The 18,805-nt window shown below is 48.0% G+C and overlaps 1 protein-coding gene across 3 annotated transcripts in view; it reads left to right on the top strand.

Moving 5' to 3' along the window:
• Positions 1-4,389: 4,389 nt before the first annotated feature.
• UBXN7 (UBX domain protein 7) overlaps positions 4,390-18,805 on the top strand; it is a 588,902-nt gene continuing 574,486 nt past the window's right edge. For all 3 annotated transcript variants that reach the window (XR_003943538.1, XM_030215927.1, XM_030215926.1), the window contains exon 1: positions 4,390-4,493. Coding sequence is in view for 2 of the 3 variants with exons in the window: in XM_030215927.1 (XP_030071787.1) it covers positions 4,421-4,493 (73 nt within the window). In the remaining variant the exon portion in view is untranslated. The remainder of the gene's footprint in view (positions 4,494-18,805) is intronic.

The following is an 18,805-nucleotide window of genomic DNA, read 5'->3' as shown; positions in this document are numbered from 1 at the left end:
GGCATTCCTGCAGACAACTTGTCTGTCTGTGTCCACCAGCTCAGCGCCTTGCGCACTGCTGGGTCCAAGGGAAGGCGCACAGCATAATCCTCCGACATCGGAGTCCAGCGCAGCAGCAGAGATAGCTGTAGTGGTCTCATATGAGCCCTGGCCCAGGGCACTACTTCCATCGTGGCCGTCATAGAGCCCAACAGCTGCACGTAGTCCCAAGCCCGAATAGGAGAGGCTACTAGGAACTAGTCCACCTGAGCCTGAAGCTTGACAAACTGATTGTCTGGCAGGAACACTCTGCCCACTTGGGTGTCGAATCGAACTCCCAGATACTCCAGGGACTGAGTCGGGCGCAGCTGGCTCTTCTTCCAGTTGATGATCCATCCCAGGGAGCTCAAAAGAGCAACTACCCGGTCCATAGCTTTGCCGCACTCTGCATAAGAGGGGGCTCGGATCAACCAGTCGTCCAGATAAGGATGTACTTGCACTCCTTCCTTTAGCAGGAAGGCCGCTATGACCCCCATTACTTTGGAAAAGGTCCGCGGAGCAGTAGCCAACCCGAAAGGGAGGGCTCTGAACTGGAAGTGTCGTCTCAGGACTGTAAAACGCAGAAAGCGTTGGAGAGGAGGCCAGATGGGAATATGCAGGTACGCTTCCTTGAAGTCCAAGGAAGCCAAGAACTCTCCTGCCTTCACTGCCGCTATAACAGAGCGGAGAGTCTCCATGCGAAAGTGCCGCACTTTCAAGGCCCGATTGACCCCTTTGAGGTCGAGGATAGGCCGGACAGAACCTCCTTTCTTTGGTACCACAAAGTAAATGGAGTAACGTCCCTTGCCAATCTGATTTTTTGGCACCGGAACGACCGCAGCCAGGCGGATCAGGTTGTCCAAGGTCTGCTGCACTGCCACAGCTTCGACCAGAGACTTGCAGGGAGAGAGTACAAACCCGTCTCTTAAGGGTCGGCAGAACTCTAGCTTGTAGCCGTCTCTGATGACTTCCAGCACCCAAGCGTGTGAAGTTACTGTGGTCCGCTCACCCAGAAACGAGGACAGCCGTCCTTCAATCTGCACTGGGGCGTGGACCAAAGCCCCGTCACTGGGTACGAGACCCTGGGGGAGGACCGGAGGGAGCACCTCTGGGACGGCGGTCTCTGCGAAAGGAATGCTGCATGGGGGAGAAATTCCTCTTGAAGGAAGAGGGGGCAGAGGAGCCCGGCCTGGCCGGGCGGTACCGACGGGCTTCCTGCAACCGTCCTCTGGAGGGACCGGGACGGGTACTAGCCCGAGCCCTGACCTCTGGTAACTTCTTGCCCTTAGACGTGCCGAGATCGGTCACGATTTTGTCCAGCTCGACCCCAACGAGCAGCTTGCCTTTAAAAGGCAATCTAGCCAGACCACCGCCGCGCAGAGACTGTCTGAGCCATGCCTTTAGCTGAGGCCCTCAAGACATCATACAGCAAGACTGCCAATAGGCTAGGCCCGATCCCAGGGCCGGCCAATCAACCCTCAAGGAATGATCCGAGGGGGAAGCCAGCTGCACCATAGTCAGGCACGCCCTGGCCACATAGGAACCGCAAACCGAGGCCTGCAAACTTAAAGCAGTTGCCTCAAAGGACGACCTTAAGGCCGCCTCCCATCTTCTGTCTTGGGCGTCCATTAGGGCCGTGCCACCTTCCACCGGCAAAGCCGTTTTCTTAGTCACCGCAGTGATTAAAGAATCCACAGTAGGCCACAGATAGGCCTCACGTACACTTTCAGGTAAAGGATAGAGGCGGGACATAGCCCTAGCCACTTTAAGGCTCGCTTCCGGGACATCCCATTGAGCCGAAATTAAGGGGTGCATGGCTCATGCACGTGGAAGGTTCTAGGCGGGCGCTTCGTCCCCAGCATAATGGCAGAGCCAACAGGGGCTGAAGGAGAGACGTCCTCCGGAGAGGAAATCATCAAAATGCCCATGGCCTGCACTAACAGGTTGGGCAAATCCTCTGGGCTAAAAAGCCGCGCTGCAGAGGGGTCATCCGCTCCATCCGAGCGGGGATCCGTCTCCTCCAAGGAATCCGCAAAGGACCGTTGGGAGACCTCAGACACGCTGCCCTCATCTACATCGGAGGAGACAAAGTCCTCCAAGGCCTGGAAATCAACCCGAGGGCGTTTACCTCTGGGAACCTCAACCTCTTTATCAGAAGAGGGAGCAGGGGCAGCGTTTGGCATGAGGAAAGCCTGATGCAGCAGCAAAACAAACTCGGGGGAGAAACCCCCCAGACTGTGCACTTCCGCAGCCTGGGCAACCGCCCTAGACGCACCCTCAACCGGCGCTCGCAAGAGCGGGGGAGAGACATGCTGCACATCCAAAATGGCGTCCGGCGCGACACTCCGCGAAGGAGCCGCGCGGGAAGAACGGCACTTAACTGTAGCCGCTTTTGTGCCGTTGCCCAAATTAAGAGCGTTCATGGCATTAATGTCTCCAACCTCAAGGGCGGCCCACGAAGAAGCCGTCCGAGCCGCGTGGCCGGCCAAGATGGCGGAGGCGAGGAGCGGGGGATGGGCGTTTATGGCGGGAAAAACCGCCACGCCGGAGGAAGGACCGGGACATTCATCGGTCACGAAACTGTCACCCAACAAGGGCGAATCAGGCTGTAAGACCCCCGCATCCCCTCTAGAAGCGCTCAAGCGATCCGGGGAGCGACCCTTTGCGCCCTCGCCCTCCAACGCCATATGCCACGAGGAGAAGAATCGGGGAACCCCCTGCCCGCTATAAAAAGGTAAAATTACCTGCTTGCCGCTCCGAGCTGTAACGAACTGGTGTCCCAGTGAGTAGCTGCAATGAACGTTTAAATAAACGTCGAAATAAACGCCTTTAAGGACGTTTAAAATTTTTTTTTTTTTTTTAAACGGAGCCAGCGGGAGGGGGGAGAAAAGGAGGGACCTGGCACCACCAGGTTTGCACTTGCTCAAAAGAGCCCTCAACCCCAGGCCTCAACAAAACCTAAGGATTAGGCTTGGAGGCCTAGCCAGAGCTGCTGCTGTGTGTGACCACCACCTGCTGAGATAGAGAACATACTGAGGAGTTTCCGGCAGCACATGACCACATATAGGGAGGCAAAGTTTGCTCTCTATCTCCACCTGCTGGTAGATGGACACAACCCACCAGTCTATGGATTGATCAGCTTGATGATATGGAAGAGATTTTTAGATTTTGCTTTAAAATCCTCCGGGGCCGTCGTGGCGTCACCCACTTGTGAGAATATCAGCCTGCTTGTCTTTGGAGAAACAGCGTTAACTACATCAGCGGTTTTCTTTTACTACTACTTGTCATTTCTATAGCGCTACTAGACGTACGCAGTGCTGTTCACTAAAAACATTTATTTTGAAGGCTATTTTTAAAATGTCCACATGTAAACGACTGGGCAAAGAAAAAAAATTAACTTTTAAAAGTTTTTAAATCGAATCCGGAAGGATCTCGCTGTAGCCGTTTTTTTTACCTTTTGCCCTTGTGTTTCTAAACATATTGAAGTCCCCTACAATAATTGGATGAGTGGAATCAAAGCTGCCAAGTTATTCACCTTTAGATTGTAAGCTCTCCTGAGCAGGGACTGTCCTTCCCCTTGTTTAAACTTGTACAGCGCTGCGTAACCCTTGCAGCGCTTTAGAAATGCTAAGTAGTAGTAGTTCCAAGAGGGAGACTTTTTGGTGTAGTGTGCTATTTGGAGGCCTTGGTTACCCAATCAAATCAGTGCTACAGCTCCCATAATGCAACAGGATAGGGATGCCTGCATCTGGCAAAAATGGCCTAAAATCTCCCTCTTGGAATTGGGTAACTTGGCAACTCGTGTTGTATGGGAGAGAAGCATGCTAGTCTCGATGTTGTTGAATTTACAATATAGTAGACAATAGAAAGAAGGGTCAATAAACAAGTTTAAAGTGTTTCCTTTTTACTGAACTATTATCTATGACTAGCTTTCCGATTTAAGATTTCTTCTTCTGGTGTAGAAACAATATACACAGATAAGAGAAAAGCCTTCAGGAAATTAGAGAGATACACACAAATTAAAAAAAAAAGTATTGTATGTAATTTTCTCTCTCTATCTCCCCCCTCTCTCCCTGATATATCACAATGGCCCTCACTACTGAATCAGTAGGTTTAACGCTTGCCCACGTACCAGGCGCTGAGGCGCAGGTTATCCGATGGAGGGGCAATATGTGCATTTACTCCTTCATAACATTGCCGCCCCAATCAAAGATGGCCGAAGATCCTAATTGGGGAGCCTACTACCACTCATCCACAGACCTACATTCTGCATAGCGCGTGCGCCGAACGGTGATCGACCCGGTTCTAAGTGCAGAGCGGCTGAGAACGCGCCTGCGTAAAGCTGGGGCTACTACGAGCTGACGTCTGACGGCAAAGGTTGTTGTTTTTCTGTGGCGGTAAGATGGCGACCCGCGGCGGTCCAGTTGCTTCCTCAGCACTGAAGGGGTTAATCCAGCAGTTCACCGCCATCACGGGTAAGAGCGCGGGACCCGTCCCTGAGCCACTGAAGGCATAGTAGTAGCCTGCTTCATTAGTGATGAGCTTAATAGAATTATAGCTAATGGAGGGCGAAAAGTGAGCTCCTGGTGCTTAGCTTAGTTCGTAACTTGAGGGCCGCCCTCGTGGGCAAACAACAGCGATCTGTGAATTCTCTTTGGGCTGTTCTAGTAGCGATAAGGTTATTAATAAAAATCAAACAAAATAAAACATGGAAAAGAAAATAAGATGATAACCTTTAAGAGTGGACTAACACGGCTACCACACCTCTCTACTTTAGTAGCGATAAGGAAAGTCAGTGGGCTCTTGATAGGGAGGTGCGAGAGACATGCACAACTTGAGAGCCGAAGATGTCAGAATTAATCAAATGAACGATTATCCGGGAGATATTTAATTTTAATGATTTTTATCTGAGTTCGTGATGAACGATACTTAGTTTGAGCACCTATCATGAAGTGTTTGAGAGACCCTTTTTTGTATGTAAATAGTAATTACTTCTTTAGCGTCAGTAGCTGTAAGGGGTTTTTGAATAACACTCGGGCAGAACTTAAAGTAAAAAGCCCAGATTATAGCATAATTAAGTAACAACCCCCCCCCCCCCTTCAGAAATGCTAAAAAGAACATGTGGCAAACTCTGGATTTTCTCAGACGACCAGGTGTGATCCATAGAAGAAAGATCTTGGTATACTTTTGACAGATAATATAGGCCTAGACTTGTGAAACCAGTAACCACTGGTACAAACATAAACAATATTCTCAAACGTCTTGAACAACTCAGTATATGAACGTTTGTTGATGATTTGACTATGACCACCTAACAATGACAGAATTGATGTTTAGCAGCATCACAATATCCTTTACTAGTAAAAAAGGCCCGTTTCTGTTTTAAAGGAAACGGGCGCTAGCAAGGTTTTCCTCGGAGTGTGTATGTTTGAGTGAGTGACTGTGTGAGAGAGTGAATGTGCGAGTGTGTGTGTGACAGAGAGAGTGAGACTGGGTGTGAGTGTGTGTGTAAGAATGAGTATGTGCCAGGGTCACCATCCCCCCCCCCCTCGGTCTGTCTCCCAGTTGCAGAGTCCCCCCCCCCCCCGCCTCCCAGTTGCTGGGGGGGGGGCCCCTCCCTCCCGTTTTCCCAGTTGCAGGGTCCCCCTCCGTCCTTCCCTCCCTTTTTCCCAGTTGCAGGGTCCTCCCTCCTTCCCCCCTCCCTCCCCCCCCTCCCAGTTGCAGGGTCTGTCTGTCTCCCCCCTCCTTTTGCCCTTGACGTTTTAAGGCACTATCAACAATGTAAAAATGACAATGTGCAGCAGGAGCTCCTAGGTTTGCTTGTTTTTGAGTGTATACCAATGATGGCTGCGTAGGGAAGTGGAAATAGAGATTAACCAATGAGCTTCCTTGCTTACCGTAGACTTGCTTTGCTCTCTTCCACTCCTGTCTATTAAACGTCCTGCAGCATCTCATAGGTTTGCTTGCTTTGTTGTGAGTGAACGGGGATGACAGATGCGCTGGAGTTGGACCCGCTGGTCTTTCCCTCCCCCCTCTTCTGAGTTGCCAGTGGATGCCGACCCCCGCCCTGAGCCCTCACCCGCCTCCTACACATTGGACAGTCGCCACAGCCGGTCGTTTGCCGTCTCGCCGCCCTCCCTCTTCGTCCTCTCCGACAGTCCGGATCCGGACTTGGAGAGGACAGGGAGGGCGGCGGCGGTTTTACAAGGGCGGTTAGTGTGCGCGGGTGGTTCGGGAGGTTGGCAGCCAGTCTGGAGCGATTCCTAGGCAGGGGGAGTAGTTTCCCTACTGCTACTACTGGAGGAGGAGTAGTTTCCCTACTGGAGCCAATTTCCCTGGCTGCTACTCCTCCCCCTGCCTGGGTTGCTGTTTGCTGCTGACGTCAGTTTGATCTACTCCATGAAGCATACCACCTCCGGCGGAATCCACAGTCCCAGGCAGCCTCAGAATGTTGGAGGTGAGAATTATTATATAGGATATCCCAAACATTTAAACTGAACTAAGCCGTTTTCTGTTCTTTAAAGCCCCCCCCCCCCCCCAAAAAAAAAGAGGGCGTGCAAGGCTTGTTATGAAAGTGGAAAAGAAGTAAATGTGGTGCCCAAAACATCAGCTTCCTCAGATTCTCCATGGGTTGGACTTGCAAAATATGCTTGGTCAGGGTAAGTATTGTATATTGGCTTACAGGGCATCCTAGGAAAAGAAAATAAGCATAACCATTTGCCCTCTGTGTCCATTGTTAATTTCATGAGCTGTTAGTTTTATAAAAGGATTATTCTTGCACTCCTTGCACTCAGATATGTCACTACAGTCTAGTACAGTGGTTCCCAAACTTATTTGGTTCACAGCACCCTTCGTATCCGAGCAAATTTTCACAGCACCCCCCTCCTAGCCACAACAATCTTTGCCCCCCCTCCCGGCCACACTGGTCTCCGCCCCCTCTCGGCCCACCTAGGTCTCGCCCCTATGAAAACGGTAACGGAATTCAAACATGCGTTGGATAAACATAAAGGAATCCTGTTCAGAAGGAATGGATCCTCAGGAGCTTAACCGAGATTGGATAGCAGAGCTGGTAGTGGGAGGCGGGGCTGGAGGCGGGGATAGTGCGAGGCAGACTTATACGGTCTGTGCCACAGCCAGTGGTGGGAGGCGGGACTGGAGGTTGGGAGGCAGGGATAGTGCTGGGCAGACTTATACGGTCTGTGCCAGAGCCGGTGGTGGGAGGCGGGGATAGTGCTGGGCAGACTTATACGGTCTGTGCCAGAGCCGGTGGTTGGGAGGCGGGGCTGGTGGTTTGGAGGCGGGGATAGTGCTGGGCAGACTTATACGGTCTGTGCCCTGAAGAGCATAGGTACAAATCAAAGTAGGGTATACACAAAAAGTAGCACACATGAGTTGTCTTGTTGGGCAGACTGGATGGACCGTGCAGGTCTTTTTCTGCCGTCATCTACTATGTTACTATGCTTGAAAGGTGTAAGCTGCCGTTCAGAGGGCAGCTCATGATCACTGAGAAATTTAAGTGAAATTAGATGAATGCTTCATAAATTATCTGGTGGGTTGCACAGTCGCTAGGGAACCACAGACACAGAAAGATATGATTTTATGTTAATTCCTCAGTAGGAAATTAGGTTAAATGTTATCAGGTAATTGTAAGCTTTTTGACTGACTTTATATGTAATAAACACATTTAATCTGAAAAAATTAGTTTACATTTAATCTATATTAAAATAATTTACTGGGAAACCAAATATTAATCTTAACATGGGTTATTTTCAGTGGCATTTATTTTTTTTTATTAGGATTTATTTACCGCCTTTTGGGAAGAATTCACTCAAGGTGGTGTACAGTAAGAATAAATCAATTAGTTATCGCCGCTAAAAATGCCCGGTTAGTGCTGAAAATAAAGCCAATGGTGTTGGGGGCTTTCTGGGGGCATGAGTGGTTAAGTCCCAATGTTTGGAACTGTGAACCGGCCAGGCTTGGCGACCAAATAGGGCCGCATAAAAAGCATGCTCTAGCCGACGTTGAAAAACCCACATATTCAGTGCTGGTTGCTGGAAACAGCCCGGCATGAATATCTGGGTTGAACGCCGGCAGCGGACAGTCAGTGCTGGCCACCACTGGCTGACTATCGAAGGGTGGGGGGTAGTGTGTATATTAGCACATAGTGTTATTGCATGAGAATTGTAAATGTTATGCTGGCATGACAGCACATGCTAATTCATGTGCTAACTTCATAGTCTTTTACAGGGGTGGGAAATGGATGTGTTATGGGTGTGGACTGCACATTTTATTGAGTGCATGACACTTCACACTGATCATCAGAGTCGTAGTTAGCACAGTTGGACCTGCTTCATTTTTAGGCGGTGGCAAGTGCATCCACACTATCTGAATATACTTTCCATGTGATAAAGAACTTTTCTGTGTGGTTGCGTGGATACATCCTCAACAGTTAAATAAATGTTTTACATACATTTATTTATTTATTTAAATAATTTAATATACTGCTCTTCAAACAATGTTAGAGTGGTGTACAATCATAATAAAAATATTGCAATAAAACCATAAAACAAAATTCATAGACACACTAGGAAGATATTTTAGCACTACAATCAACCAGAGACACATTGTAAATTTGTGAGCTGCAAAAGGATATAAAATAATATTAATAAAATCTCTGTCCTGTACATTAAAATTGTTTCTATTATGTCCTAGAGATCAATCCTGAGACTTGCAGGTTATGCCCATTTACTAGCAGGTGGAGATAGAGCAAAGTGCTCTGCCTTAAAGGATCCTGTGCAGTAACCTTCTCCTTCAGTATTCAATCTCAGCAGGTAGATGGGCATAGTCTGTGCAGCTCTCTGTGTGGTGCATGCTCCTGGCCTGTTCTGCAGGCTCAGTTGAGCTTTCTTCGTTTCTCTATACTCCGAGAACATTTTCAGTTTCAAGTGATTTCCTTTTGGGTTGGTGATGGCTCCGAGGACCTTCTCCAAGATCATGGTAGTGGTTGTGGCTTTTTTTTGTGTTGCAAAGGAATTCCATTCCACCTCTATATGGACGATTTGCTGATTTTGGGCATCATCCTTGCTGGAGAGTAAGCAAGCTACGGCCTGAGTGGTGACTCTGCTTCAGTCGCTCGGTTGGGTGGTCAACCTTTCCAAGAGCCATCCAACACCCTCTTAGTGCCTCGAGTATCTGGGCATTGTTTTTGACACCCACGTGGGGAGGGTGCTGCTTCTGAATGCTCGTTGGCAGCGGATTGTGTCTTCAGCTACAATGGACTACCTAGGTGAAATTCAGCATGTGTTGGCTGAATCTGGTCAACCTGGGGAGAGGAGTCTCTCTAGCGGCTCCGGACTGGGTGCCAGTGATAAAAGAAGCCAGTCTCTCTAGATGAGGAGCACTGCCTGGGTCAGATTGCCCAAGGACTGTGCCTCCAAGAGGATGCATCTTGCTTAGAGTTGAGAGCCATTGGGAAGGCCTTGCTGTCGTTCTCTGCTCTCTTGGAGGACTAGGTGGTCTGGGTCCTGCCTGACAATGCGATGGCAGTAGCATATGTCAACTGTCATGGGGACACACAGAATGCTCCTCTGGCCCAGGAGTCAATTTTCCTCTGTCAGTGGGTGGGGTACCTTTTTTCTTTGCTCTCAGCAGCACATAAAGTGGGTATGTAGAATGCTCAGGCAGTCTTCCTCAGCTGGACTCTTGGATCCGGGAGAGTGGGAGCTCTCAGAGGATGTGTTCTCAGCCAAGTGGGGGATTCCTGCCCTGGACTTGATGGCCACAAGGTACAACGCCATAGTCTCCTCCCAGGATTACATCCCTTTCAGTGGAATGAACCAAGTTGTTGCCAATTTTTTGGTACAACTGTCTTTGACTTTTATTTTGTGTGCATGAATTAAATGGTCAGTCTGTGGCTCTGACGAGACCCTTTGATAGCAATACATGTCCCCTTCCCTTCTCTGTAAACCCATTTAACATCTATTGCCAAATCCTTATACACTAGGATAGCCATTCCTGACGTGCTGTGCCCTCCCTGTTTAGAACAGCATTATATTTGGCTAGCTTATGCTTCAGGAGGTGTTCATCCCGACATCTCAAATGTGTTTCTTGCCTTGCCATTGCAAATGCTTCAGTTCATGGAACAGTATCTTCTTGTTCCCTGTACTGTTAAGATCATTTATATTCCAAGACCCTATTGTCATCTTCTGACCTCCTCCCGTCCTATCCATCTCCCCTATCTACTCGCATATTTCCCCTCCCTATGTGACATCTGCTGACTATCTCTTCTTCCAGCCAGCCTTTTTGAGGAATGTGCTCATCATTGTCTCCTCTGTTTTTAATAAGAAGGCTGCTCTATCCCCTCCCAATTAGCATGAACCAGCCATTCTCAACTGGGAGGGGTAACAGAAACCAAAGCTAATTGCATATGAGAAAGTATATTCTTTTTTATTTTGCTTACCAATTACAAATACATTTCTCATAAGAGAATTAAACAGTAACATAACTGGATATCATTCTGTTTGCTTCTCCAAAATATTCATTTGAGAGGATAGTTTATATACCTGTTTCAACAATAATTCCTTCTTCTGCAAGACTGTCTTTCTCAGAGCTTATCTGATTTCCAGGAACTGGCAACATTCTCTTACTGTTTACACTAGTCTCCTTTCACAGGCCTGTTTGTAGGGGTACCATAAATTCCAGGGACCATAAATCCCAGAGTCATGCAAGCTCTGTCAGTTTGATAAATTCCAGAGTTGTACAGACTTTATCAATCTCTAACCTTTTAACCCATTCCATAATGCATAACGTGCTCATAATTCCTTCACCTCCTTAACCCCTTGTACCACCCCCATCCATTTGAATCGTATTCTCTCTCCCTATCACATTTGTTCCTATCAGTCATGTTCACTCATTATGCCCAATATTAGACCATGGCAGTCAACTTAGCAGCTTCAGCCTGAGGAGACCTCATTACCCCTTCCAGTTCATCTGACCTATCTTTGGTCTTCTCCCCCATTCCCTTCTGGCATTGTACACAGTCATTGGCCTCCTTTCTGGCCCGATTCCAGGAGACAGTCTTGAGTCTGTTTTCTGGTTTTGTGGGCAACCTTTTTCTTCTGAGGGACATTACAGTCCAGCTGTTCTGGCACCTTACATTCATCTGTTGCTTTCCTTGAGACTCCTCCAACTGTGACCAGCATGGTGACGAGAAACAACCATTTATATAACAGAGTCTCTAATTTTAGATAGCTTGTTAGAGCCTTCATGTCCCATCATTTTTGCACAGTAGGCTATATCAGGTCCTAAAATAACTCTACTTTGTGCCCCTACCACTGGATTTCTCTGTACTTCTGCACACTATGGAGCACCACTTTTTGCTAGAAGCTATGGAAACATATTATCATATTGCAGGGCCCTTTATCTTTTTGTGGGACCAAACTGCAATGGGCCCTCTCTAACTTGAACTGTGCCCACCTTCCTCCACATCTGATTGCCACATTCTCGGAGGACATCAGGCCATTCATTCTCACATTCGGGTAACATCATCCATATCGCCCGGTGCAGAACACTTGATAACATATTACAGCTTTAGAACAGCACGCACAGTGTTTCCGCAGAGCGTGTGTGAGTACCTTCCCACCTACCACGAGTGCGAAGGATCTGCAGTCTTCCTCCTGCCGTGAGGAGAGGACGCTCTGTTTTGTGGCTCCCTCGCTACTTCTGGTGCAGTTGCTTTTCAGCAGCGGGGGGAGGGGGGGTTGTGCCTTCCCTATGCGATTTTTCTCCCAAGCTTTTCTTCTTCTTCCCCCCCCCCCCCAACACCCCATTTGTAGTTTCTTTTTGTTTCCCTTAGAGCTTTAGCACCTTTTTTTCTCGTATCTGTTTCTTTCCTTTTCTGCGATTGATACACCCTCTTAGGCCTGAGCACCGGTCGGGGTTTAGTTTTCCTTTTTTGGTGGTGATTAGCCCTTTTTATTCTTACCATTTTGTTTGATTTGGTCACGATAGTTTTTTTTTCTTCCATGTCATCGAAGGTTCACAGTGGCTTTAAACGCTGTGCCTGGTGCAATGGGACCATCTCTGGCAAGGACACCAATTCTTGGTATCTTCAGTGTTTGGGCCTGAACATACCCCTGCCAGCTGTATTCTTTCTCTTTGTATGAAGAAAAGAACACAGCTAGCCAGAGAGGCTCGGAGAGAGAAAAATTTAGGAGCTGGGTCCAAATCCTTGGCGTAGAGCGTTGCATTAGCATCAGGTGCGTCGGTCTCCATGGCTGCGAGAACCTTGAAGTGGGTGCGCATCTAGCCGTTCTCCACCAGCTTCAATGCTGGCCACTGTGCAGGGCCTCCTGGACAAGTTGGCATCGGACTCAACACAAGAGACGATGTGGGGATTCAATGTCATCTTAGCACCAAGGAGCATTGATAACTGGCATCTGGTGGAAGGCCAAGAAGCATCAGCATTGATTCCTTCTCAACACATGGTGCCAGAAGCTCTGGGGCATTGAGGGATTCGGTCCTTGAGACATGTCAGTGCCAGTAGGACAGCTCCTCCTTCACACAGCCTTTCCCAGTGGCCTCTCTCGATGAGTGCATCCGGGCCATACTCCATGAGCATTTGGTGGGGATTTTACAACAGTGTGTATGGCGTCTGGGGTGTTTGCACCAGCTATGCCTCCAGCTGCTGCCCTGCAAAGCCCTCTGCCTGTGGTGAGGTCTCCGACGCCGGTGCTGTCTGCGGTACTGGTGTCAGCAGTTGCCCGTGTGGCCACCCCTTTGACTTTGGTGGAGGAAGCTTCTCCAGAGTCAAGGTTGGAACCTACACCTCAACACCCCTCTTGAGGTTGTGTCCCTCTGTGTTGAGGCAGGCTTGGTGTCAGCCTTCCCATGAGGAGTTCTTTGCTGACCCCAATGAGAAGCGCTTATGGGAGTCTGATGAGGATCCACGGTACTTCTTGGAGGAGGAGTCCAGTGTATCCAATCTGACCCCTCCCCTCCAGAGGAAAGGAGGAAGTCTCAACATGAGTGCCTTTCTTCCCCAGTTTCGTCAAGGAAATGGTGGCTGCCATTTCAGTTCATTTGGAAATGGAGGATGGGCCCGAGGGCTGAGATGTTCGAGGTTCTGTACTACGACTCTCTTCCTAGAGAGGCTGTGATGGTCCCTCTCCACCGGATTCTGAGACATGTTAATTTTAAGAACTGGGAGTCCCTGTGGTGGTCTCTGTCCTGCCCAAAAAAGAGTGACACCATGTATTGGATCCAAAGTTCCCCAGGGTTTGGCAGACCTCAATTGCCTCATCATTCTTTAGCTGTGGAATCTGTGCTCAAAAGAGCTCAGTGTGCTGCGGCAGCTAAGAAAGCAAATAGAATGTTAGGAATGGAAAACAAAAGTGTGGACGTTATAATGCCTTTGTATCGGTCCATGGTGCGACTGCACCTCGAATATTGTGTTCAATTCTGGTCACTGCATCTCAAAAAAGATATAGTGGAATTAGAAAAGGAACAGGAAGGGCGACAAAATTGATGAAGTGGAGGGATGACTTCCCTATGAGGAAAGGCTGAAGCGTCTCGGGCTCTTCAGCTTGAAGAGACGGCTGAGGGGAGATATGATAGAGCTTTATAAAATATTGAGTGGAATGGAACAGGTAGACGTGAATCTTTTGTTTTCTCTTTCCAAAAATACTAGGACTAGGGGGCATGTGATGAAGCTACAAAGTAATACATTTAATAGAAATCGGAGAAAAAGTTTCTTCATTCAACGTGTAATTAAACTCTGGAATTCATTGCCAGAGAATGTGGTAAAGGCGGTTAGCTTAGCGGGGTTTTAAAAGAGTCTGGACGACTTCCTAAAGGAAAAGTCCATAGACTATTATTAAATTGACTTGGGAAAATCCACTGCTTATTTCTGGGATAAGCATCATAAAACGAATTGAGCGTCTCATGGAGTCCAGTCCGGGGTTCTTCATCTCACCCCCTGGCTCCTTGCCTGCAATGCCTTCTGGGACTTGTATTTCAGACTGAAACTGCCTTAATCCAACTATCCTGGATGTGACTCTATCACAATGGGAGGATGACAGTGTAGGCAGAGCTAGCTACAGTATATAGTACATTATGCTCACTATAAGATAGGGAGGGCAACAGTGTGTAATGGTTGCTTATTTGTATGAACAAAATTCCTCCCCACACATTATACAAATCCGAGTTCTTTTGCTCCAGGAACTGACAAGCAAGGAGAAAAGCCAATTTATTATTTAAAATAAAGGTTGGTTTATTTACATACAAATGGGAGAGCAAAAATGAAAACACGAGTAACTGCAAATGATATACAATTTTAAGCAAATGCAAGATAAAGCAAGAAAATGAGACAAGCATTTTTATCTGAGAATAGGCCAGGGTTGAATACACATTAAACCCTAGGTCAGGCCTGGAATCCAGCCTCCTATCATTACCCTTTAGTAATAACCAAGCTGGTATACAACCTACTACTACTACTATTTATAATTTCTATAGTGCTACAAGGCATACGCAGCGCTGTACACCAAACACAAAAAGACAGTCCGTGCTGAAAGAGCTTACAATCTAGATAAGACAGGTAAACAGAACAATTAAGGGTAAGGGAATAAATAGGTGAGGTTAAAGGACAGGGCAAGTGAGTAGTGGTTAGGAGTCAAAAGCAGTGGTAAAGAGGTGGGTTTTAAGTTTGGACTTGAAAACAGCCAAAGACGGGGCTAGACGCACAGGCTCGGGAAGACTATTCCAGACGTGAGGTACAGCAAGACGAAAGGAACAGAGTCTAGAATTAGCAGTAGAGGAGAAGGGGACAGAAGAGAGATTTATCTACAGAACGGAGTACCCGACGGGGGGCTTAGGGAGAGACAAGAGTGGAGAGGTACTGGGGAGCAACAGAGTGAATACACTTATAGGTCAATAAGAGAAGCTTGAATTGAATACGGAAATGGATAGGGAGCCAATGAAGTGATTTAAGGAGGGGACTAATGTGAGCATAGTGACTTTGGCGGAAAATGAGTTGCGCAGCAGAGTTTTGGACTGATTGGAGAGAGATGGCTAAGAGGGAGGCCGGTGAGAAGCAGGTTACAATAATCAAGACAAGAGGTGATAGGAGTGTGGATAATGGTTCTGGTAGAGTGCTCAGAGATGAAGGGACGGATTTTGCTAATGTTATAGAGAAAGAAACGACAGGTTTTGGCAATCTGTTGAATATGAGCAGAGAAGGAGAGAGAGGAGTCAAAGATGACTCCAAGGTTACGAGCTGATGAGACAGAAAGAATGAGAGTGTCATCAACAGAAATAGAGAAAGGGGGGAGAGGAGAGGTAGGTTTAGGGGGAAAGATGAGAAGCTCGGTTTTGGCCATGTTAAGTTTCAGATGACGTTGGGACATCCAGGCAGCGATATCAGATAGGCAGGCTGAAACCTTGGTCTGGGTGCTGGTTGAGATTACAGGGGTAGAGAGGTAAATTTGGGAGTCATCAGCATAGAGATGATATTGAAAGCCATGAGATATCAGAGAGCCAAGGGAAGAAGTGTAGATGGAGAACAGGAGAGGACCGAGAACAGAACCCTGTGGTACACCGATTGGTAGAGGGGTAGAAGTGGAAGAGGATCCACCAGAGTGTTCACTAAAGGTGCGAAGCGAGAGGTAGGAGGAGAACCAGGAAAGAACAGAGCCCTGGAATCCAAATGAAGACGGCGTATCAAGAAGTAGGCTGTGATCAACAGTGTCAAAAGCGGCGGATAGATCGAGAAGGATGAGGATAGAATAGAGCAGTAGCGTAGTCAGCCAATTTAGGGTGGGCCGGAGATCAAAGTGGGTGGGCCAAAAATTTCATGTCTGCTGCTGCTGCCTCCACTCTCCCAAAGTAAAACCCAGATTTAACTTCCGCCTCCCCTTCCAGTGCCCTCTCTCTCTCCCTTCCAAAGCAAATGGAATACCTGAGCTGACGGGTATCCCCAAGCCCCGCTGAAGACCTCCTTCCCGCCAAACGAGCTTACTTCTTGGGCAGCTGACAGCACTGTTCCTGAACCGCTGCTGCTAGACACTGGAGTGGATGGAGCGGACAGAGAGCGAGGCTGAGCACGCTGCCATGCACAGCCACGTCATACGGTCATACCGCGTAGGATGGAACAACGAGTTGCGTGACGCGACCTGCATTTCAGTGCCGACTGCCGAGTCTGCCTCTGCAAGCCCGAAAGGTAGGTGGGCTGGAGCCTGGAGATCAGCTGAGCGGGTGCCGTCTGCCGTGGTACGCTACGCGATGTCACACAGTAGAAAACATGTGAAAAAAGGCTGCTGCAGTGTGTGCGCTTGGGTGGGCGTGCCTGAGCCGAAATTGGATGGGCCTGGGCCCACCCAGGCCCACCCGTAGCTACGCCCCTGGAATAGAGACCTTTGGATTTGACCAGGAACAGGTCGTTGGAAACTTTTGCAAGTGCAGTTTCAGTTGAATGAAGAGGGCGAAACTTAACATGGCCAAAACCGAGTGGGTCAAGGACAGCATGAGATGAGAGAAAGTCAAGACAGCGGTGGTGAACGGTGCATTCAAGTAACTTGGAAAGGAAGGGAGGAGGGAGATGGGTTGATAGTTGGAAGGACAGGAAGGGTCAAGCGAAGGCTTCTTCAGGAGTGGTGTGACCACAGCATGTTTGAAGGCATCAAGAACTGTCACAGTGGAAAGAGAGAGATTGAGGATATGACAGATAAAAGGGGTGAGAGTAGGAGAGATGGTGTTAAGAAGGTGAGTAGGAATAGGATCAGAGGAACAGGTAGTTTGTTTTGAGGAGGAGAGAAGATGTGATGTTTCTTCATCAGTGACCTCAGGAAAGGAGGAAAAGGACAGAGGAGTTGTGGAAATAGGGGAACGGACAAGGGGAGGGACAAGGGGAAGGAGAGGCATTGATGTAGATGAGGGAAACAGGTGAGCAGCTCTGTGCAGAACATCCCTGGTAGGTCTCAGCTGTGCTGGCAGAGTGAATGGCTGGCACTAACCTGAGAGATGTTACTTCAGGTTGAATGGAAAAACCAGCTCCCTTTTCTTGGCTTCCATTGCTTTATACAGTTCTGGTGGAGGCAGAAATCTTTGAAATTGGCAAGCTCCTCCCCATGTTCTGGATCTTCTGACCTGGGGAATTATTGCAAAGTCTCATTGTATCAGCAGATTGAAACTCCAAAGTCTCAGGTTCCACACAATTCAGTGATGCCACCTTGGTTCAGTCCCTAGGCTGGTATGTATATAGTTTCAGGTTGATTGAAGTTAGTCTTGACATTTCGAGATTCAATTATCCTAGCTTTCTTATTTTCGGTGAGCCTGGTAGCTAGGGATTTCCACATGTGAGAATAGGAAGGCCTGCTTGTCCTCAGAGAAAACAAAGATACTTAGTGTTCTCCGAGGACAACAGTCCGACTATTCTCATATACCTGCCACCTCCCCTAGGAATTGTCTTTAGTTTAGCTTAAAATTTTTCACCTGACTGGAGGACCAGTGCATGCGCGGTGGGATGCTGCTAGAAAATTCTATTCTGTGTCAGGATGACGTCACCCACATGTGAAAATAGTTGATTACTGTCCCCAGACAACACCAGCTAAAAGTAGTATCTTTGCTTTCTCAACTCTGGACTCGCGGCCATTTCCCGTTCTATAAGGTGTGCCAAACTCCAGCCTCGGCTGACCTCCAGAATCTGCTACCTATGTTCCTGTTCCCACTCTGCTGAGCGCATTTTTTTTTTTTTTTTTTTTACATTTAACAAGAGGTCTTTATTAAACTTTGAAATGCTTACAGTAGTACTTAAGCAAGCAAAAAGAGGAGCATAACAAGCCCAGTGTTATATGAAGAACATAAGAAAAATCCAACCTTATTGAACCTTTATCTATCTGTATGAAAAGGAAGGGGATTAACCTCCAATACGGTGGTTCCCAAACTTTTTTGGTTCACGGCAGCCTTAGTGTCTGAGCAATTTTTCATGCCCCCCCCCCCCCCAGCCACATGTCTAATATTTCTCCCTCTCCATAAAATATCTCCCCCACCCCTTGACCCCCATATTCAAGAGTTCACCCCTTTATCTCCCCCTCCAATCCATGCCCCTCATTCCTCCTGCAGCATCTCTCCTTCCTTCCCCCACTTCTGCTTCAACTTTTAATTTAATTTTAACTTTGTAATTGTGCTTACCTTGTCTTACTATCTATTTCTCTCTGCCATCTGCTATGTGCAAAATCTCACTGTCCAACGGAGGACCACTGTTTCCTGCCACACGTGGCTGGGGCAAGGTAAATTGGTCACGGAGACTGGCTCCTAAAAGGGCGATCCTGATTGCGAAGAAGAGAGCTTCACTCCTTGCTTCCCAATCAGGATCGCCCTTTTAGGAGCTAGACAGTCTCTTTGTGACCAATCACAGCTGAGCTGTGATCAGTAGCTTGCCCCAGCCATATGTAGCTCATATCAGCATCGTAGACTCATAGAAGGGTTATTGTGGGCAGGCGGGTGTGCTCCCCGTGCCTTGCACCTTGTTCCAGTGGTTGACGCGTGACCTCCCATCTGCTCCGTGGCACCCCTGTGAGTTTGCCACCGCACACCGGGGTGCTGCGGCGCACAGTTTGGGAAACGCTGCTCTAATGCCAAGGGAGACATCCAATAATATGCCTTAAAAAAGGGTTTCCTGCACTCAGAAAAATTCAAATTACATACAAGAGCTCCAAATTTGCTTCCATCTCCCAATTGTGTTACACCTAATTGCAGTTAACCTTTCCCTTTTATAAACATAATACAACTTTTC

This window comes from Microcaecilia unicolor, chromosome 10 (genome assembly GCF_901765095.1).
Source record: "Microcaecilia unicolor chromosome 10, aMicUni1.1, whole genome shotgun sequence".
In the NCBI taxonomy this organism is placed as follows: domain Eukaryota; kingdom Metazoa; phylum Chordata; class Amphibia; order Gymnophiona; family Siphonopidae; genus Microcaecilia; species Microcaecilia unicolor.
The sequence above is the reverse complement of the archived record's forward strand: the minus strand, read 5'-3'. Positions and strand labels throughout refer to the sequence as shown.